Source organism: Malania oleifera, chromosome 5 (genome assembly GCF_029873635.1).
Source record: "Malania oleifera isolate guangnan ecotype guangnan chromosome 5, ASM2987363v1, whole genome shotgun sequence".
Classification (NCBI taxonomy): domain Eukaryota; kingdom Viridiplantae; phylum Streptophyta; class Magnoliopsida; order Santalales; family Ximeniaceae; genus Malania; species Malania oleifera.
Window position 1 is genome coordinate 7,425,474 of NC_080421.1, and position 22,799 is coordinate 7,448,272.

At 37.1% G+C, this 22,799-nt stretch overlaps 1 protein-coding gene across 2 annotated transcripts; it reads left to right on the forward strand.

The window, feature by feature from the left end:
- On the forward strand, positions 1-22,799 carry LOC131156445 (protein FMP32, mitochondrial). Of its 2 annotated transcripts, XM_058110141.1 has the most exons (7): positions 1-786; positions 1,255-1,386; positions 3,791-3,850; positions 22,000-22,076; positions 22,177-22,233; positions 22,339-22,405; positions 22,496-22,799. In XM_058110141.1, the coding sequence occupies exons 1-7, from the start codon at positions 601-603 to the stop codon at positions 22,613-22,615; spliced, it is 699 nt and encodes a 232-aa protein (XP_057966124.1). In that variant the 5' UTR covers positions 1-600; the 3' UTR covers positions 22,616-22,799. The 2 variants fall into 2 exon arrangements, with proteins under 2 accessions (XP_057966124.1, XP_057966125.1); XM_058110142.1 differs by lacking the exon at positions 22,177-22,233 and having other exon boundaries at positions 56-786; positions 22,000-22,095; positions 22,304-22,405.

A 22,799-nucleotide genomic window follows, 5' to 3' on the forward strand; every position in this document is an offset into this window, starting at 1 on the left:
GACCTATACCAAATCTATGGATCAACTTTCTTTCCCAAATTTTGTTAATTAGGGTAAAGTCTAACACCTTCCGTGTGCATGAAGCGGTGTTTGAGTCTGCGCGTGTTGGAGTTTCGGGCAAGCAAACGTATACCATGGGGACATAAATAGAACCCCAACTCTTCCGTTCTATTCGGTTCCTGCGTCTGCAAACTGCGAACGAACTTCTTCACATCAACTCCCTCCTCCCAGCCATTTCCACCAGTTAACAAACCTTCTTTTTCTACTCTCTCTCTCTCTCTCTCTCTCTCTCTCACTTGCATCCTCTCTACCTGTTTGTGAGAGAGACGAAGAAATCAATCCTTCGAATCGAGCAAGCGCCGGCCATTTTCTTTACTTCCTGTTGTATTTCGATTTGAGGTTTGTTCATATACAGAGCGAAGAATTGAAGAATGCTTGGTTACTGTCGTGGCAGGAACCGCCATTGATAGATGATTCTTTTATCTGCTGCTTGATCATTGAAAACAACGCATCGGAGTCTGAAATAATTGGCAAAAAACTTCGCGATTCGTGCGGTTTCTGTTCTTCTCTTACTCGCATCTTCGCGTTGTGTATTGTTTAATGGCTGCTCGTAGGCGCGTGGTTCAAATCGGGGCTCATTCTAGGCTTTGGTCAACGAAAATTAAAGGATTCGATGGTTCTTCGTCTTTAAGTTCGCTTGCTGGAAGGGTCGTCGGCGGTAGGCAGATATCTCAGCTCGTAAAAGCTAACGGAAATCGTGCATTTCTTGTCGATACGTTAGCACTGGTAAATTATTAGTTTGTATTTTTCTGTGATTTTCTGTTTGGCTACTGAAAAATGGAAGGAAAATGGAAGAGAAGACAGCAAATAACGCGCTGAGCCTTACGTTTTATTTTATTTTTTATTAAAAGGAAGACACTTTTTTTGGGAAAAAACATGAAAGAGTCAGCTATGTTCGATGGTTGCATTAGGTTCAATTCAGTGGAGAGCTCTAGATAGCTACCCTAGTGTTAGAGGACTTTAAATCCTTCTAATTTTCCCTATATTTTCTTGGTAATCAAGCACTCATCGTTCTGTTGACTTCTTAAAGTTGTTTTCTTCTTGTTAATTAGAGCTTAGAAGAACTTCGAAATAAAGTACTTGTTAAAGATATGGAAAAATATCAATGTTGTAGAAATGATTTAGTACTTTTGGGCTTCTGATTGATCTGAATTTTGGCACATTTTCTTTTGTTCTTTTAAAATAATTTTCCAGGTCAGGCGTTTAGAAGCACAAGGTGTACCATCAAAACAAGCGGAAGCAATAACAGCTGCTATCACTGAAGTTTTGAATGATAGCTTGGAAAACGTGTCTCAATCTTTTGTTTCAAAAGCAGAAATGCAGAAGGTAGAACTTTATGGCATGTTTCATTCTTTTTGGGGATGCATTTTGTGATTGAAAATTTCACACAACCTAAAAGTAACATGAAAAGTAAGGTGTATTCCTCTCACGTGCGCGCGCGGGGGTGGTTGGAGGGGTGAATTGTGATTAAAAAATTTCTTTGCAGATTCTTTTATAAGTTCCTTTAGTTAATTTTGAATCCCAGCTATGTTTCTTTTCAGCTGTCACACACAAACACAATGATTAAGAAACCTTTGAACTTTAACCAACTCAATCACACAAGTATAATTGATTTACAATGAACAACACTCAATCTAATCAATAAGATAAGTTTGATTTCACAAAAAAATAGAAATTTCAACAACCTTCAAAATTCAGATTTTGATATCAAATAAGTTACTTGAGTTTAAATCTATTAACAAACTTTGATATTTATCAACGTACTTCTTTTAATCAAGATTTCCGCAATCAACGTACTTTCTTTAATCAAGGTTTCCGCAATTACCAAAGTCAAATTAATTTCCAGCAATTAACTAAGCATCCACGCAATTTATAAATGCAAAAAATTAAAGAGAGTAGGGTAAAGAGAGTGACACTGTATTTTTAAAAGGTTCGGTCCAAAACCTACATCCTTGCCCCAAATAAACTGCTGTGAGGATTTTCCTTTCCAATATTTTATTAGGCCAAAGTTACGATCTCTCTAACAAGAATCCCCTCTCGTTAGTACAACGATCCAATCCCTTGAACCGTCAACAAATTTCCTTAGCAAGAATCCCCTTTCGCTAGTCCCACAATTCAACAACCTAAATCGTCAAAATCAACAAGATACAATTTGTGTACAATGACACTCTCAAAAGAGCCGATTAGTACAATTGAATGCACAACAAAGATACTTCAATTAAATATCAATATAGAAAGAATTGAAGCTCAGAAATTTATCACTGAGTTCTCTTTTTGATTTGAATTTCTCAGTAAGTGAGCAAAAAACCGTGTGATTTGATCAGCAAGAATTTCAACAAGAACTTTAGTAGAGTGTTTGCAATAAGAGTTTTTTGAAGAGTGAACAATATAGCTTGAATGCTGTTTGCAATTTGTTGGTGTGTAAAATCTTTAGGTTTCCCATGTATTTATAGATAAGAATGCCCTCTCGTTAGTACAACGATCCAATCCCCTGAATCGTGAACAAATTTCCTTAGCAAGAATCCCCTTTCGCTAGTCCAACGATTCAACAATCTGAATCGTCAAAATCAACAAGAAACAATTTGTGTACAATGACACTTTCAAAAGAGCCGATTAGTACAATTGAATGCACAACAAAGATACTTCAATTAAATATCAATGTAGAAAGAATTGAAGCTCAGAAATTTATCATCGGGTTCTCTTTTGGATTTGAATTTCTCAGTAAGTGAGCAAAAAACCGTGTGATTTGATCAGCAAGAATTTCAACAAGAACTTTAGTAGAGTGTTTGCAATAAGAGTTTTTTGAAGAGTGAACAATATAGCTTGAATGCTGTTTGCAATTTGTTGGTGTGTAAAATCTTTAGGTTTCCCATGTATTTATAGATAAAAAAAAAACTTCTATTTTGTGTTCCCCAAGTTGCTTTGAGTATTTCCCAAGTTTTTATAAAGTTTGGAGTCCAAGCAATCAAATTTGGAAACTTTTCTTCGCTGTTTAAATTTGACTATTACGAAGTACAGTCGACTAGACTATGGGGGTTAGTCGTGTGCTCTTTTAAAAACTTGCGAAATTTCAAAGTCAGAATGGGGTCAGTCGCCTGAACGTGCAACAACATATACTTTTTCAATTTTGTTTCCCAAAACTTATGTTAACTTTTATACTTGCCATATTGCTTTGAGAATTGAAAACATTTTCCGGGGTTTCAAAATTTGGTCTCTAAGTCAATAATGAATTCTAAGAGCTTCAATACATCTATATCGACATTAAATGAAGTACTTACATGAGACTCTTTAAGACTTAAACATTCTAAGCACTAAGTCTTCATGCTTGTCTTTCTTTGAGTACATCTTGTCTTCAAGCTTCAATATACTTTAAGCTTCATCAGATTTTTCTATCTTTGAGCCCTCGCTTTAAATATACATTAAGCTTTCATTTGACCACTTGTCTTTGGAGTATAAACTTTCAACAAAGCTTGTGAGCACTTGATCTTGAACTCATATGCTTGATTCCTGAAACATCATCACTTAACCAAAATATGTTAAGTTCTCTTGATTTGTTATCATCAAAATAAGATTCGTAAGCCTTGTTAGACCAACATAACAACTAAAAAAGAATTGTGATTGATGAAAATTACTCTTACTGCAAATTAAAATAGAGATTGCAATGTTTCAAATGTGGGGGGCAGTTAAATTGACTAGAATCTCTTTATTGCATGTTTACGTTCCTTTATAGACTGAGATGATTCAAGAATCCAATCTGTCGAAGTTCAAATCGCAAGTACAGAGTTCTCAGGTATGTAGTTTTTTTATCTTCATTCAGTAGTTTGGCAATCATTTATAAGCTTTTAGCTTTTCATGTTTCACATGCAGGCTGCATTTCTTTAAAATAAATATTCTGTCTTGGGAATTCCAGAAGTGTTTCTGAAATATGAACTTCACCTTCATTTTCATTGATTATGGGCAGCTTAGACATGCTCCCTCTTTGAGTGGAACAACACAATTGATGAGAAGGAGATTATGTAAGACAGCTCAAAATTAGGGCTACTTGGCTTGGACTCTGGAGGGCGGGTAGGGTTAGGAAAATATGTCATTTTAGAAGAATGTTGTACAAGCTGTTTCACAAAGCCCCAGAAGTGCACCAACATGAAGTCAAAAACATTTTGTGGAGTTACCCATGCCTAAAAAAAAAACAGTGGGAAGACAAAAGAGCAGCCCAAAACTGTCGAGCCACCCAACAATGTAGGGTCTCCTTATGTGTAATAAGTCATTCATATTAAGTATGTTAAGATTCAAAGTCCAAGTGAATGGCCTTATCTTAAAAGGAACCTTAGCCTTCCAATATTCAAAGAAAAGAACAAGAGGTTGAAGGTTTTAATAAATGAATAAGGAATGATTTAGAAGAAAGGAATCAGAATGTTGCATTGTTAACAAACTGATGACTTTAGATGAATTTAGACACTTATTTGGTTTAACTGAAGAGGAAGCTTTTTTATCTAGTTTCTTTTGTAACCTTGAGGCAGTATATTTAACTCGAATGTTGCATTTGTTGACAAACTGATTGGTGGTAGAAAATGAACAATTCCAATTTCTAACTGCTGCATCATGTATAGAAAGGATGCAAAAGGTGTGGACTCGTATTTTCATTTTCGATGGTGGTTGAATGACCTTGGAGTTGGTAGAGTTATCCTCTTTGCTAGTCTTGTTGATTAATTGTCGATTTTCTTTGGAGGAGGATAGTCGGTCTTGGTCTTTGAATCCTTCGGGGGTTTGTCCTTGCAAAACTTTTTGTGAATTTCTAACTAGATCTAGTTTCTCTTTTCCTCTCTATAAATCCATATGGAAGACCAAAGTCCCTTCCATCAAAGCTTTATTTGGTTGGTTGCACTTGATAGAATTAATACTGATAACTTGTTGCAAGTTAGGAGACCTTTGAAGGCTCTCTCTCCACATGTATGTGTACTTTGTTTTTAACTGTTCAAAATCAGCATCTTATTTTTTTTTATACATTGTGATTATGCTTGGAGGGTATGGAATAAGGAAAAAAAAAAAAAAAATCATATTTTGCACAATTAGGAGTGACGAAATTGGTTTAAAGTTGTGGTTGATCAACCTAGGAAGGAATGATTTGTGTTGAGATCATACATCTCTTGGATGTTTTCTTCAATCTTGTTGTTTTCTTTGAACCATTTGACCTTTTTATTTTCATGTTCCCTTTTCTCAATACCACTTCTCTTGTTAGAAGAAAAGTCACAAGTTACGTTTATTCTAGCCATCTTATAAAATTTCTACCTCTTAATAGGAGACTTGAATAAAATTCTTTCTTGGGATTGCAAGTAACACATCCCAAGGAGTCAATATTTTACTTACAACAAACATCATTTAATAATGAAAAATTTATAGCATCTTCAATTTTACACTAGCATAACTTTGAGAATGACATATGCAAACAACTAAGGATAGGTATATTACCAATTCCACTGTAGGCTAAGGATACTACTGGTTGTAACCTTTCCAAAAGGAAATAGTGGAAAGGAGAGGTTGTTTCCATTGAACTACTAGGGGGTGAGAGGGGCATTCGAGACCATGAAGAGCTTCTTATAGTTTGTTCTTGAAATTAGTTAATTTCTTTGGTCTAGAGTTTGGATCGCACTTGGCTCCTATGATAGGGAAAAGAACAGATTTGATTAAGAGTGCTTCGATGTGAAGTTCAAGGATTAGGATTGTTTTCCTTCCTTTATGGATTATGGAGTGAGTTATTAGATGTGCCTCTAGGGTGGATAGTCTTTGTGGCTTTTGCACTCTCTTGTTGAAGTTCCATGGGAAGGACCAATGGTGAGTTTCTTTACCGCATGGGCCTTTTTCTATGGTTTTAGATCTATGTTTTGTAAGTAGCATTTTTATGTTTTTAATTTTTGTTATGGTTATTTTGGTAATTTAGCTTGTGTTATTGTTGTGTTAGTAAGCTTGAGTTAGTAAGGCTATTATGATCATTGTTATGTATTGACATATATTATCAATAGAGGGGGAGACCTATCATTGTGATTAGGTCTTACTATTTACCCAATTCTCTAATATGGTATTAGAGCAAGATCTGACCTAAACCCAAAGTCCATAAAAGCCCCTGCCAAACCAAACCCTAACCCTTATAATCATGTGTAAACATGCCACTATCGGAGGATCATCCATGCCACCAAAGATCAACAAACAACTCTAGGAGTCGCTTAAAAACACATTAGTCACCAAGAAATTCCCAGACCTTGTTGCCCTTTTAAGATCTCAAGAACCCTTCAAATTTTGCCAAACCAATCCCATATCTAGCCACAGAATTTGATGATTCTATAAGTTTGTGCAATTTCATCACTGGAGGAGTCCCCACGTGCCATGCAATAGCCAAGAATTCTGACCTCACATGCCAACCCATGAGAGATTGCTAAGCCTTGTTTTGCCTCTATTTTTCTCCTGAATGCCTTCCATACTCCATAACATCAAGTTGTTGGTCATGTCTTTTGTTCAAAGATCCAAGCTTTTTTAGTCGTTCACTAATGGCACATTCTTAATGGTTGTTTGGTACCATTAGGGTTGCATGTTAGTTTCTTGGGACTTTGGCGGTTTTATGCTAGTTTGTTTGTGACTCATTCATGGTTACCTTGTTCATGGTTGTTCTAATTGTTTTTGGTCATTGACCTTGTTTATTTTTTGTTTCATTTGTAAGTGTTGGGATGGAATTCATGTATCCCAAAAGTATGTTTCCTTCATCATTGCCATTTATAAGAACCAAGAAGTTAGATGGAAAGAATTATGTGTGGTCATTCGAGGCTGTCAGGATTTGTTTGACATGCTTAGGTAAATATGAACACTTGTTTAAATCGAGGCCTAGTGACAAGGAAAGAAGCATGGATTCAAGAAGATGCATTGACCCCCTTATTGTGGAACTCGATAGAACCCTAGATTTTGCATATGGATGTGTGCTAAGAGATTTAGGATTATGTCAATTTCTTATATTCCAGTAAAATTACACATATGCACTCGTATGTAGATCCATTTTTGGAGTGTTTTTTAGCTACAACAGGGAGAGAGGAGTGTCACGGAGTACTTTGCAGAGATGAAGCACACTCATGATTAACATCATTCTATACTGCTATCCGTAACTACCAATGTCCATGAGATGCAAAAGTAAAGGGAGCAGATGACAATTCTTTAGGTCTTAGCGAGTTTGGGGCAGCCGGCTCCAAGATCCTTGGTAGTGCAGAGTTGCCATCTATTCTCGCATCGTTCATGCCTCCTCCAACACACTTTTCTCAGTACCTGCATTCATGGTCTTAAATTTTCACAAAATTGTCAAAATTTCTGTTGAAATTTCTGCTTTCCATCACCCTTGAAATCAAAATGGCAATCGATTTTTGTCGTACCTAATTTCTATTGAAATTTCAATGAATTGTCTGAAAATTATCGAAACTTACTGAAATTTTGACTACAGAGTGCAATTTCCTTAGAATTCAATTGTAACAATTAGATGCAAAGTGAAATTGCTGCCTTTATTTATTTATTTCTTTTATTGAAACAAAAGAATATTACAAGAACTTTTGAAATTATATGAAATAATATAACTTACAACAACATTTTATTTAACAATTTATGTCTAAACTATGTGTATTTTTATAATAAATAATTTTAATTGATTTATGAATTTCAGTTATATTAACCAAATATGTTAAATACACATTATATTATGAATATGTTAAATATACGAATTATATTATAACTATTGCGTCTTATACAAGCATAGATGCACTTAATTTGTAATATATTAGTCCTCAAACTTACATTATTATGTGTGTTAACGATTTGTAAAGATTCATAAAAGAATTCAGTGTTTTACTACCAATTTCCATTATTTTTTCAAGTTGACATTGAAATTGAAACTTTCGTTCTTTTGGAGTTTCGAGATTTTAGTCAAAATTGAAGTTTAAGATCTTGCCTACATTTAAGCCTCTAGCTCTGAGAAGATTGCCTTTGTCACCCAAGGTGATTTTGATTTTTCATCAAATAATCCCAAAAGTTCTGGGGTGGTTCAATTAGTTGTGATTAAAGGGAGTGTACATGGTAAGGGCCCTGCTTGCAAGTGCACTCATTGTGGACCAGGAGGTCCTATGATGGAACAGTGTTGGGATCTTCATGGTAGAATGCTCCACACTTTACAGCTAAAATGGGGAGCAATATACTATATCTATGCAAGAAGAAGAGTGTGCAAGTTCTAATAGTATCAAGCATCCTAGCAAGCTTCCCTTCTCATTGCATCTCTTGTTCAAACAAGTAACCCTACAACTTGCCTGTTGCCATTATTTAACACACTAATCCTTGGATTATAGATTCAGTCACTTATGATCCTACGGCAATTATAGATTCCCCCGCCACTCATTCTAAAAGCTTACCTCATGTTACCCTTGCTAATGAGTCCATTATTACCATTAAGGAAATAGGGACATACATCCCAATTCTGCTGTCTCTTTTCTTCTATTTTGTGTTGATGCGGGGGCAGCATCAGGTTCTGCAGCTGTGGGAGGATTCAGAAGAAATAGAATAGAGGAAGAAAAGGGAAGGGACGTAAAGGAGATACCAGGGGGAAATCATGTTTAGTTACAATTCAAATTCATCAATAATTGCCTACATCGTGGTTTTCACACACTATTTATAAGAAAGCCTCTAAACACATGAAATTACACACATACCCCTAAAACTACATTGCATTACGAACATACCCGTAGAATACAAAATTACTGCAAACAAGCCCCCAACATAAATAATCCTAATGCAAGCAAACTACACACACATACTTAAATAACTAACTTAGAACATTTGGGTTTTGGACCCAATAAACCATTCACCCTATTCTTTTACATAGACCTCCTAATTGGGTTGAAATGATCCATCCAAATAGCCGTTTCTTGTCCTACATCAATTCCCTCTTTCTGAAAAGAACTTGACTCTGTCAAGTTGGGGAAAGTTCCAAGGAGCCCATCACCAGGAACCAGCAGTATGCTTCAACTTGGTGAGTGGAAGAATTCGTGATGGCATCAACTCATACTTCTTTTCGTCAATGGAGAGGGAATAAGAATTCTCATATCCATCATGCTTCACCTTCCTATCAAATAACCATGATTGACCCAAAAAGATATGACAAATTTCGAGAGGAAGGATATCACATTGCACTGCCTCCATAATGGAACCAATCTTGAAGTTAAGTAAGCAGCGATCACAGACCTTCAAGTTGATATTATTCACCCAAGAAATTTTGTATGGTTCGGGATGAGGCTCAACTTCTAGATTTAACTTCGTCACAGCTTCTTCAGAAACAACATTTGCGCAACTACCAGAATCAATAACCAAAGTACAAGGCTGTTTTTGGCATATCTCTTGAGTTTGAAAGATGTTGGTCTGCCTCTAATCCTTTGTCTCTTTAACCTTATCGGAAGAGAGCATATGTCGAAGCACTAAACAAGTTTTCAAATTGCCATCATCATCTAAGTCACTTGGAATTTCTGTTTCAGCTTCAACTACTTGAGTATCATCATCATCTTCTTCTTCTTCTTCTTCTTGCAACAGCCATGAATTGGTTAGGACATTGTGCAGCTCGATGTCCAAAACCCTTCTCAAACCAAAGGGCTGATGTAGCTCTAGGAGGATTGCATTGCCTGTCCTCAATATGAGTGGCAACCTGTGCTGCATCCCCAGCTATAATGAGACAACATGCAGAAAGTTTGGAGGCAATAGCTGGCTTCAACCCTTTTCTGTACAAAGCTATCACAACTTCCTTTTTCCATTCTATACCAGCATAAATTGCCAAATGATAGAATCTACTAGTTTTCTCCATAACTGTCTTTTCTTCTTGCTTCAAATCAAAGAGCTGGAGATGAAGCTGAAAATGGGAGGCACAAATTGCTCCTACATGGCTCACTTCATCTCATCCCACGTTGTAATCTCACCAAATCTCCTTCTTCTAAAGATCCCCCTTTGTTTAATCCGCCAAATTTGAACAATTCCCTTCAATTTTGATTCATCAAAGTACAACTTTCTAGCCTCATTCATGTCATACCATCAGAAATAGTACTCCAAAGAATACACCCAATCATCAAATTCATCAGGAGAACCATCACCATTAAAATCTGAGACTTATAGTTTAATTTCCTAACTTAAATGACTATTTCGGCCTTCATAAAACTCAAAAGCATGAGGGACAGCAGCTATCCACCATCTTGTTTCATAGGAAATTCCATGGGGCTTTTACCTAAGGCTGCAACTTCGGTTGTTAGTGTAACGACCTGCTTAATTTTCACATACTTTTTTTTTTCCTTTTAAATAATAAAATACAATATCAACATATCAAATCCAGTAGGTCATAATCAACCTAAACCCGTGGGTACCAGGGACATACCAGAAACACAATACGGAAGTCTAAGCAGTAGGAAACATAAAATCTTAATATCATAAACATAACACCATTCATTTGTGTAGCAGAGTTATTACATCCATTGTGTTTATATATACATCCCAAAAAGAATTTTAGAGCCACTTCTCACCAAAATCATCTGACCCTAACAAAATACTTACCCTTCAAAAAGGGCAGGTTAGCTGAATCTATCCCAGCAGAGCTTTATCCGCTTTCCTATTAGGGGCTCCTGAAAATTTCATGTAATCGGGGTGAGACACCTCTCAGTAAGGGAAATAAACTAATATTAGTGTGTGACAACATGAGTAATTCTGTGTTATACATAGAATCATATATATAAACTTATTCAATAATTGTATTAATCATTTCTGGGAAAAACATATTTAATCATAGCATAGCAGAACATACTGGATTTCTACAAGCATAATTCATCTCATATCATAATAATAATACGAAAACAACCTTCGTAGGTTAGCTGGCTGTTGTGATGCATTAACCCCACATGATTGGGTTGTGTGGCCCGAAAGCGGGACCTGACAATGGTTGGCCGACCATTGTCAAGTTAATAGTATAGTCTGTAAGTCCGATGGGTCTGCCAGTCCTGGTCTGTACACCAGGGGCCCTCACACTTCTTAAAATCACATCGACTATCCGTCTTCACTCTACTCCGTACAACAACGTTAACACAATATCGTGATGATCACGAACACATAGCAGTGGTACCATGCAAGTGCTAGCCTAAACGAAGCCAACCATGTTCTGATAACATATAGCATATAATCAAACTATGATACATGAATATTTTATACTATTAATTGCCAAATCAATATCATCACATCATTTTGCATATATACGTATATCATGAAAATCATCGGCCCATACGCCGGTATTTCATATTTTACCATAGCTCAGCCCATACGCCGGCAACTCATATCCATAGCATGGCCCGTACGTCGGCAAAACATATCCATAGCACGGCCCGTATGCCGGCAAGACATGTAAAAATTCTCGACTCATATGCCGGTTTTATTATAAAAATCCACATCATTATCATACTCCCAGAAAAACAACATTTTATCATAAATTCTACTCATGCCACACGAAATAGGTTTTATACATATTTAAACATATCATCTTTTACGGAAATATTTCCCATACATAAAGCATATATAAGTATATTTATTTTTCTGAAATCAGATGTTATCATAACATACATATATTTTCATAAAATAATTAGCTTAGTTTATCCTCTTACCTGAGTCCTGAAAAGCCCCCAAAATAAACAGTCCTGCACCCGCAAGGTTTCCTGTTCAACGCCCTGAAAATGACATTTCCCAGAACAAAAATTCAGTATTTTTACGCGTACTACGTTTCCTACAACTACAGGAAAGGCCAAATACTGAATAAAAGTCTTACCCTGAATTTGGGATGAATTTCAAACTCGTTCCACCAACGATCCACTCTAGCAGATGTGCAGAGAACTTCCATAGGAGTGTCGTGGTGGCTTCGGATTGTCGATCCGGCGAAGAATGGACCTAGAAATTAAGAGAGACGGGGTGGGAGCCGAAGAGGAGAGAGAAGGAAAATTTTGCGCATAAGTTTTCGGCCAAAAATGAAGATTTGGCCTATTTTATACACTGGTTTTCGTCGACGAACTCTCCCCTCGTTGATGAAATTCAGAATCGCCCAAAACCCCCTCTCGGCATTTTCTTGTCGACGAAGAGCACCTCGTCGACGAGTCCAATATGTTGCGCCGTCGACGAAGACCTGCTGAACCCCCTTTTTATTTCATTTTCTCCCTCTTTTATTATTATTTAATTACCATTATTCTTTAGGTCATTACAGTTAGCCTATTCAGAGCATTGGTAATAGTCTCCAAAGCATTTTCCATATTATGTATACTACCAGTTAACAACTCCACCTTTGCAAACAATTCAACATTGGTCACCATGATGCAATTATATGAAGCAAATCACAAACTTCACTTTCAATTATTTAAGAACAATCTTCAAGCCATCTTTAATCTAGAGTATAACGCAGAAATGAAACAAATTCACTAGAAAAAGCTCACAAACGCAGCAAAAAAAAAAAACTTGATTTTGATGCTGGCAGCGCCAATTCCAGGGTTTGTGCCAAATTTATCATGCTTGTTGCAATATGTTATCTCCAGAGCATAATATCTCCTTGCAGGTCAAAATATTGTTGGGAAAGTCCAAAATCTCGTGGCAGAAGCAATTTTTCAAGAGGCTGGAAATTGCAGAAAACTTTGGAAATTTCTCAGTCACAGTTCACTGGTGCATGGGGTGCATGCGCCACCAGTGAGGCACCTCTGGCGATGAAATTTGGGTCGAGGGGGGGAATCAAGGGATGAGGAGTTTATTGGTGATGGTAGTGTGATGAGAAAAGGACCAGAGATCAGGGTTCTCAAAAAGTGTCGACAACTGGAGAAGTTTTGGCTGGTGTGTGGAGTATCCTCTGGTCGTCGGGCAGCAATGAAAATATGAGGGGAAGGGTTTCGAGGGGTTCTAATTTCAATGGGAGTGGTGTTGCAGGAAGGGGCGTGGAAGGTGGTGTTCGAAGAAATAGGGACATGACTGGAATTTTCTGAAATTTTCAGAACTGCAAAACCGTTTTTCATTTTTCTTTTTAACTAAAATTTCAAAACAGAAATGATGTGATGAGAGAGTAATAGAGGAGAGATTAATGGAGATAATGGAAGAAGGGAGAAAAACACAGAATAAAGAAGAAGGGAGGATTAATACAGAACAGAGTGTGAGAGAACAGAATAGAGAGAAGAAGAGAAGAGGAGAAGAGTGAGGGAGAATGGGTGGACTGAAAGCTAGAGAACAAAAAGAGAAGAAAGAAGAAGACGCAGCGGATAGGGAGCAAGAAGTTACAGAACAGAGGAGAGAAGGAAAGAAGAAGAAGAGAGGGAGAAGAACAGGGCAGAAGAGAAGAGAGAAGGGGATGCTGGGGTGATTGAAATGGAAGAATGGAGATTGAAGTTGGGCTCTGATACCAAATGATGCAGGGGCAGCATCAAGGTTCTGCAGCCATTGGAGGATTTAGAAGAAATAGAAGAGAGGAAGGAAAGAGAAGGGAGGAGAGAGGAGATACCAGGGGAGAACTCACATTCAATTCCAATTCAAATTCATCAATCATCAATAGCTACCTAGGCTTTCACACAATTACTACATTGCATTACAAACATACCCCTAAAATACACAATTACTACAAACAGACCCCCAACATAGATAATCCTAATACAAGCAAACTACACACACATACTTAAACAACTAACTAACTAAGCACATTTGGGTTTCGGAACCATTCACCCTATTCTTTGACATAGGCCTCCTAATTGGATCGAAATGATCCATCCAAATTGCCGCTTCTCGTCCCACATCATGTGTATTCCCAAATTTCCCTTCAATCTTATACCAGTTTGCAAGATTATAAAATCAATGAATTGTTTTGTAACTTTCCTTATGTTGTTGTTATTTAGGATTTTGAGATGAGAAATATGATTAGAGAAGAACACGAGGCTAGTGGACTTCACTATTTGGAGTCGCTATCTTCCTCTATTGCATATATTGCTATTGCTACACCACTTTGAATCCATTATCGCCTTGGTCATCCTTCATTAGACGAGTTTAAAAAATTAGTTCCTACTTTGAGTTATTGCATCTAGTTTTGAGTGTGAGTCCTGTCAATTAAAAAAGTTATCATTGTGTTCCATTTGCTTCTCAAGTCAACAAAGTTGCAGTATGCCTTGTCATTTTAGTCTTTTTTTTATGTTTGGGGTCCTAGTAGGTTGTGTCAAAGTTGGGTTTTGATATTTTTTAACTTCTGTTGATGATTATTCAAGGATAACTTGGATTTATTTAATTAAGGATCGTTCTGAGTTATTTCATCTCTTTTGTGTCTTTTGTTCTAAAATGATGACTTAATTTGATTTGCATGTTCATATGCTTTGTACTTGTAGTGATAATGTTAGAGAGTATTTTCCTACCCAATTCGCTATAAAATGTATGGCATTGTTCAAAATCATCATGTGCCTACACTCTACAATAAAATAGAGATGCGGAATGGAAAAATAGACATATCCTTGGAGTCACTTGTACTACTATATCTGATGAATGTTCCTAAATTGTTTTAGAGTGATGTTATGACTCATTTCTTGTATTGATAAAATCCTATGTTCTTGGTGGTAAAATTCCCTACTATGTTCTCTTCCAAATGCCCCTTTATTTCGTTTACCTCCTTGTATATTCAGGTTTGGGTCCTTTTTTGTTGGATCCTCATGCTATAAAAAAAAAAAAAAAATTTTGTGCCACTCATGTACTCAAAAGGGATATCGCTATTATAGTCCTACCTAGCATCGTTTTTCTCTCCAATGTTACCGTCCTTGAGTCTATATCGCACTATTTTGAATCCTTGAATGCTTTTAACTTCAACGCTTCCCTTCCTTTGCCAAACCTTCCTAATTTTGGCTTATTGTCTTACTCAGTCATCCACCTACATCTTTATCTAGAGTCCTACCCATTGCCTCGATCGTCCTAATTTGTTGGTGTGTACATGGCAACAACTTAAAGGAGAAGAGTCTCCTCCAACTTCAGTTGCTACGCCATTGGTTTCTGTATATGATGGTCCCATTTCTAAAGGTGTTGATCTTTCACTGTTGTCCGAAAAGGTAAACACACTTGTCCAATCTCTAATTTTTTTTGTATGATTTCTTGTCACCCTTATATTACTATTCTATTGGTGCTTTATCTTTTGCTCTTCTTAAATTTGTTTTTGAAGCCTTAGCCCATAAGGACTACAATAGTTGAAGATGTTTGGAATGGGTACCTCTTCCTCTTGATAAGCTTTGTTGGTTGCCACACGGGTGTATAGTGCAAAAGTCAATCCTAATGGTTCTTTGGCTCGTTTGAAGCCCTGCCTTGTTTGCTTAGTCATACGGTTTGGATTATTCAAATAGTTGCTCCCAATTTGCTGAACTTACCCTTGTTCATTTGTCCATCTTCTTAGTCACCACTTGCCATTGGCTTTTGTATTAGTTACATGTGAAGAATGTCTTCCTACATGGTAATCTCTAGGAGGTCTATATGAAGCAACAACCTAGGTTTGTTGCTTAAGGGGAGTCAAGGTTAGCATGTCGGCCCAAGAAATCATTGTGTGGTCTCAAGCGATCCCAAAGCATGGTTTGGTTGATTCAATGCTATAGTACCTTAAGTTCGGCCTTCAATAGTGTGTGATAGATCATTTTCTATTTTATTGCCTACATTCGATAGGATTTTGCTTATTGTGTATGTGGATGAAATTGTGATTACCAGTGATGATGATGAAGGCATCGAGCACCTAAAAGATATATCTAGTTAAGAAACTATGCAATGATTCAACTTTCCAACAAGTCTCTAGTGTCATCCAAGGTCAGCACCAAATCACCCACATCTACGCCAAGTATAGGATCCCAACAACCTAGACTCATCAAAAAGTATACTTCCTCTATGACAAGCCCATTCCCTTACATGATCTTCTGTACGTCCTAAATCTTTTGTTTAAAACATTAGATGCCTTCATCGTCTCTTGGGCACAGAAGATCACATAAGGGAATGGTCTTGTCATAGAGGAAGTACCCTTTTGATGAGTCTAGGCTGTTGGGTTCCTATACTTGGCGTAGATGTGGGTGATTTGGTGCTGACCTTGGATGACACTAGAGACTTGTTGGAAAGTTGAATCATCACATAGTTTCTCGACTGGATATATCTTTTGCGCTAGTTTCTTGATTCTCTGGGAGCAAGTCATTAGAATGCAGTAATTCACATCTTGAGATACCTTAAACTTGCACCTAAGACAGGTCTCTTATCAGGATCAAGGTCACACTTATATTTATAGATATACAAATGCAGATTGGGGTGGGTCACTTTTCAACAAGAGAACCACAACTGAGTGCTGTATTTTTGTTGGTAGTGACTTGGTTTCGTAGAAGAGTAAGAAACGAATCATGGTTGCTATGTCAAGTGTTAAGTATCGGGCTATAGTTCACACTACATGTAAACTTGTTTGGTTGAAGAACATGTTCAGAGAAGATTCTCCACATTCTTGGTCTATGGCGTTGATGTGTGATAATCAAATTGATATTCATATTGCCCCTAACTAAGTCTTCCATGAGCGGACAAAACACGTTGAAGTTGATTGTCTCTTTGTTCAAGAGAAAATTGCCTAGAAGCTTATTACAACTACTCATGTGAAGTTAGAATTCCAGCTTGCTGATTTATTCACTAAGCCTTGGGGGATGCTCGTGTTAAATTCATTTGTAACAAGCTAGAAGCATATCTATGCTTCAGCTTGAGGGGGCTACTGGTAATTTTGGTAATTTGTCATGTACAAGCTAGAAGCATACCTATGCTTCTGTTAACTATTGATAGGAATAAGAGTTATTCATATCTTGAGGCTGCTGTCTGCAGCAGGGTTATCTGCCAGACTTATGACTTTTAAGGCTTATCTCTTGAAATATTAGGGGCCTCAATGATAAAGCTAAAAGGGTCTGTTGTGAAGTTTTTCTTGAATGACTGGAAAGGATGTGTTCTGTCTGCAGGAAACTAATCTGGATACTCTCGATAGAAGTATCATCACTAGTACCGCAGTACCTATGGATACAACAGCTGCAGCTGGATTCACTTAAGGGCATCGGGAAGTGCTGGGGGATCTTGTTCATTTGGAAGGAAACACAGTTGAATTGCTTGAGCACACAATTGAAGCCTTCTCAGTGTCCTCTTTTTTCAGGAAAGTTGGATTACAATTTCTCCTGGACTTTAACGAGCATGTACAGACCAGGCAAAGGTCTATCCAGATGTTTACTGTGGAACGAGCTCCATGAAGCTAGATTAAAGTGGGGAATGGGGTTGCACCTTGGGTTATTGGAGGGGACTTCACACATGGTGCTTTTCCTGTACGGAAGGAACAGGGGAACTTCGGAGAATGCAAGCATATGAAAGAATTTCAGGACTTCATTCACATGAATTCTCTTAGTGACCTCTCCCATATCGGGGGAATTTTTCTTGGTCCAAGACAGGTCTCCTTTTTCTTTGAGGGTTTTTTTTTTTTTTTTTTCAAATTCTCGACAGGCTGGAAGAGTAATTTATCGAGGTCATCCGAAAGCTCCTCCCCAGGCTTACGTCATTCCCAGTTTGTTGGATGCTGGAAAAATAAAATGGGGACCAACTCTTTTCCGCTTCGAAAACATGTGTCTTAAACAAGAGGGATTTGGGAATACAAACTTTTTGGACATTCATATGAAGAAAGAAACCACCTTGAGGAAAATCCAAGATCTTGATGCCAAAAGGCCTTAATGATGAAGATAAAATAAGATGGACCCTCTTGTGAAAAGAATTATCCAAGATTATAAATATTGAAGAAATTGCTTGGAGGCAGAAGTCAAGGAAGGGGACCCCAAATTTTTCCATCACACAGCCAATGCCTTTAGGAGATGCGACACCAAGAACAAAGTCATTATTAAGGGGGCATTTGGTAAAATTAAGTGTTAAGTGTTGAAGACTAAATTCAAATATGATTTTTTGAACTAGTTCTATATTGACCTTGAATCAGTCATTGAATCTAAAATATGAATTATTTTAATGGCTTTGGTATCTAATATCTGAATATGCTTTGTTTTTTAATTTTAAAATTCTCAATGCTTAAGAGTATAAATATTTGATAAAAAATTATGAGCAATTACATAATCTAAAGTTTTAAATTTAACATAAATAATATTTTCTTGTCATATATTTAATTATTAATAATAAATAAAAATAATATAATTTATTATTGTACAAAAATAAAATTTATTATTTTTATTTTAATCACTTGGGGACTGAGTTTTTTTGTCACTTTCATTTTTTTGTAAGGGATACAATTGGAAAAGAGACCTTCGGATCTGAATCAGACATGTCAAGAAAATTCAGAGTTGCCACCAAATGCTCTGATGTGTAAGTGGTTCAATTATTTAATGAACCATTTCAGACGTAAGTACATAACCTCTATTCAGAGGTCATTCAGATCAAACAAACACCCCCTAGTTTTTAAACATTAAACAAAGAAGGGGACATCAAAGAAGGTATTTGGAAGTTCTTAGCGGCCCTTTACTCTGGCCCTTTACTCTGAGCTTTCTTCTTAGAGACCACAGGTTGAGAGATTAAGTTTCAATAGAATCTCCAACTCCATAGCCAGGTGGCCTGAGCAGCCTTTAGTGGAGAAGAAATCTTTTGTGCTCTTAAAAGCTGTAATGGTGATAAAGCTCCAGACCCCAGTGGCTCACCATGGCTTTTTTCCAGGAAAATTGTGATGTTCTGAAAGTTGATATTAGCAAGATCTTTGATGAGTTCCATTCCATGGACAGTTTTTTGGATATCCACAAATTACCCCTTTATTATGTTGATTCGTAAGGACGTGAGGCTGTCAGACGACAAAGATTTTTGACCAGTTAGTTTGGTGGGCAGTGTCTACAAGGTTTGATCTAGGATTCTCACCACAGGACTGGAAAAAAGCAATTCCTGAAGTCAAAGGACAGCACCAACATGCCTTTGTTTAAGGGAGTCAAATCATGATCACTACCTCATTACTTCAGAAACTGTGGAAAGTCACTCTAGAGCTGGAAAGGGAGGAATTGTTTTCAAACTTGATACAGAAAAGCATTTGACCATGTTTGTTGGGACTTCCTTCTGCACATTCTCAAAAAATGGGTTTTGGAAGTTTATGGTGCAAATGGATTGACTAGGGTATTGCCACACCATCCTCCTCAATTCTTGTTATGGGCTGCCCCTCAAGGTTCTTCCATTCCTCCTTGGGACAAGGAGATCCTCTTTTTCTTTGCTTTTCATCATTGTCATTGAGGTTCTTAGCCTTCTGTTGCAAAATGCCACGAGAGCAAGATTATTAATAGGGCTGACAGTGGATGGGAATGGTAGGAAGCTGAGTTTCCCTCCTCCCCTCTTGGATAATTTGTCCTTTTTCATGGTGACGTGAAAGGATGATTAGAGGATGGGCTCATTTTATTGGTGAAGCTGAAGACATTGGAAGAAAAAGAATATACCAATATTTTTGTTCTATTCCATGCCACACAATTCTATTGCAATATTTTAGAAATTGATAATTTCTTTATTTTATTAGATTTTTTATTTCGGTGAAGGGGCGACAGGATGAAGGGGTGAATACTGGATGATTTCAGCTACTTAGTGCTTAGCTTCAAGAACTGTTTTATGTCAAAAACCATGTCAGATTTTGAGCTGTTTTCAGAAAACAACTCGAAGAAAAGGTTCCTATGATGTTACTTCTGTTTCCGCCAGCATAATGGGGAAAACATTGCTAAAACATTCCTATATATCATTGTGAAGTTTTGAGCTTTAATTGCTCATGATTTGCTCAGAGATCCTTCAGTCTTTGCTTTTTGCTTGCTTGCTGCATGGAGCCCAAAAAATATCCAACACCAATTGCACAAGGCTCTCCTGCGATTGTGGGTCGAGGGAGGGTCAATTATGCTCAGAGAAACTGCTTCCATGATTTGCAATGTTGTTACATTCGAATGCCCTCAACATCAAGCTTTCGTGCTGGCTAATACTGCTAGTTATGTGAAGAACTCGTTAAAATTTTAACTTATTTTGACTTCTGGATTCGGGTTTTTCTGGTTAGTACATATTCTTATTCTATCCTAGCTGAAAAGACTTCCCCTTTCTCCAACCTGAAAAAGTGGGGGAAAAAAGCAGTTGCTGGTAAATAGTGTTGATTTCATTTCTTTATATGTAGTCTTTCACTGTCGTTTTGATCTATAAGTTGGTATTGCATTCACAATATGTCTGATGGTTTGGATTAGTTCTGGTGGTATTTTCCTGAAGTACTTTTTTGCATTGTCCAATCCTTTCTTCATCAGTATATAATATGAAAGGGAAACCGTTGCTGGCAATATTTCATACTGGTCGCCACATGTGCGTAGTTTTGCTAGAACCTCAGACAGACGAACCTGAGGCCCAATGCTCGAATGGCCATGACATTTAAGTTGAAAAGGGTAGAGCATCCCAAAAATATATTTCTTCGTTAAAATTTGACCTTGGGTTCCTGCAGCTGCCCTGCTGGAAATCCTTTGTATGTGTTTCCTTGCAACTGTCCTTGACCTATTTTTTGCTGCTGCATCAATTATATGATTTGATGTAGTTTCTAAATAAGGCTTTCAATATCACATTCTCTTTTTCCTTTCTTCACTGTATGCCCAAATGGATAATTTAATGATTGAATGAGTTGCCTCCGCAACTTACTTTTGCTTGCTTACGTTCATTAGTTCCACACAATCATTGAAACAATTTTTTAGCCAATCCAAGTTTCTGACTCGGGAAAGTGTTTTGTTCTGATAAGGGCCAAGTTGCTATGTTCAATTGGAATCCTCAGATCCATTTTTAGTTCTGTTGGCATTGGCATTGAATCAGATCTGTGATTGTGTTTTGACAGTGTGTTCAGTTTTAGCGTATGCAAGAGTTTGCTCAGTTTAACATATTTTGACTAGAACATGAAGACCTGACTGATACTAGGGTTGAAAGGAGCAATTTATCATTGATACCAAAATCTGTCCCTCAACCCCAACCTGCAAACCCCCCAAAAAAACTATCAAAGGTATTGAATGTTGCAGGGAGACAGAAACTTGAAATTTTGATTTGATGGGCCAACACCTTTATATTTTAAAAAAAAAAAAAAAAAACACTGCAGCTTACCGCACCCACACACTGAGGACCCTATTCCGTTGAACTGCAGAACAAATTGCCTTTTTCATGTTAGTCTGACCCATGGAAGGGGTTCCTTGTAACTTTAAAGTTTTCAAACTTCCAGCAGTGAGGACTTCTGTATCATGCTTTTATGCTCTAACAATTAATGTGTTATATGCATAAAGATTTGAGATGCATTCAGACATAGCAGAGAAGTTCTCATTGACAAATATTTGGGGCTAGAAGAGGAGCAAGCAAGAGAGTTTGTGCGGTGATACTGGTGGTGTTCCAGCTTGGGCTCTACTGTTTTTAGAGTTAGTTTGTAGAAAATTAAATTTTCTCTCATGGTCATTCTCATAGAAACTAGAATAAAGATTGGGATTCAATTTCTGATTTCGACAGCCCCATTCTTTTTCCAATTCTATGACCCAATCAATGTTGTTAACATCCTGATTTGGATCTTAGAATTGACCCAAACATCACAAAACAACGTTATTCCCATTTAAAATCTTTTTCTAGTTTGCAGGATCTTATGATCCGACATTTTGATTTTCTGATCCCACCTAAAAAATCTCCCAGTGTTTCAAGATGGGATCCCATTCCCGATTTTAACAACATTGTGACCAAAACAGACAAAATATCTTATGATTGTTGTTGTTGTTGTTCTTGCTCTTGTTGCTTCTGTGGATTTGCCTTTTTTTATGCCATTTTGTAATGTTATCCTTTCTATATTTCTCATTGCAGGAGCATCATTTTTCTTTGTTACAACGTGAAACAGAAAAACTTCGGAGTGACATAGATAAAATGCGCAGTGAGTTGAGGTTTGTATTGGAAATGATAGTGGGATTGTTTCTTTTCATGGGATATTGAATTTTTTGTCCTATGATTATCTCAGGGCAATGATGTTTCCCTCTGGAACAGGTATGAAATTGACAAGGTCACTGCTGGGCAACGCCTGGATTTAAACCTTGAAAGAGGGTAAGAAACACAAATGGAGTCCTTTTTCTTCTTTGTTCATATTGGCACTTGCCATATAAGGTTGTTTCAGCAGAGCTTTTTATTCCTAGTTGAAACTGGGTGCAGGCGCATACGCGATGAGTTAGCCAATCAAAATGCAGAAACCACCAACCTAACTAACAAGCTAGACCGGGTGAGCTCAATGATTTCATAGGGAAATGGTCCAATTGTTTACTTTATCTCATGGCATCAATTGTTTATTTATTTATTTTTCTGTCTACAGGAAATTCATGCATTGAGGGCCCACTTGGAAGCAGCAAAATATGACGTGATCAAGTATTGCATAGGTACCCTCGTCTCAATCTCTGCAGTTGGTCTTGCTGTAGTCCGCATCTTGATGTAGGGTTTGTGTACACTAGGGCAATTAAAGGTGACAATCCTTTATTCTTTTTTTTTTTTTTTGAAAAAAAAATTGCTTAAATCATTCTTAGTGGCGTTCAGCCCTTCAAAAATTGGAAAATTCAATTGCATTGTCAGACACCTGTTCTTCTAGATAGAAAATTGCCTAGTGGATTTGGTTGATATTA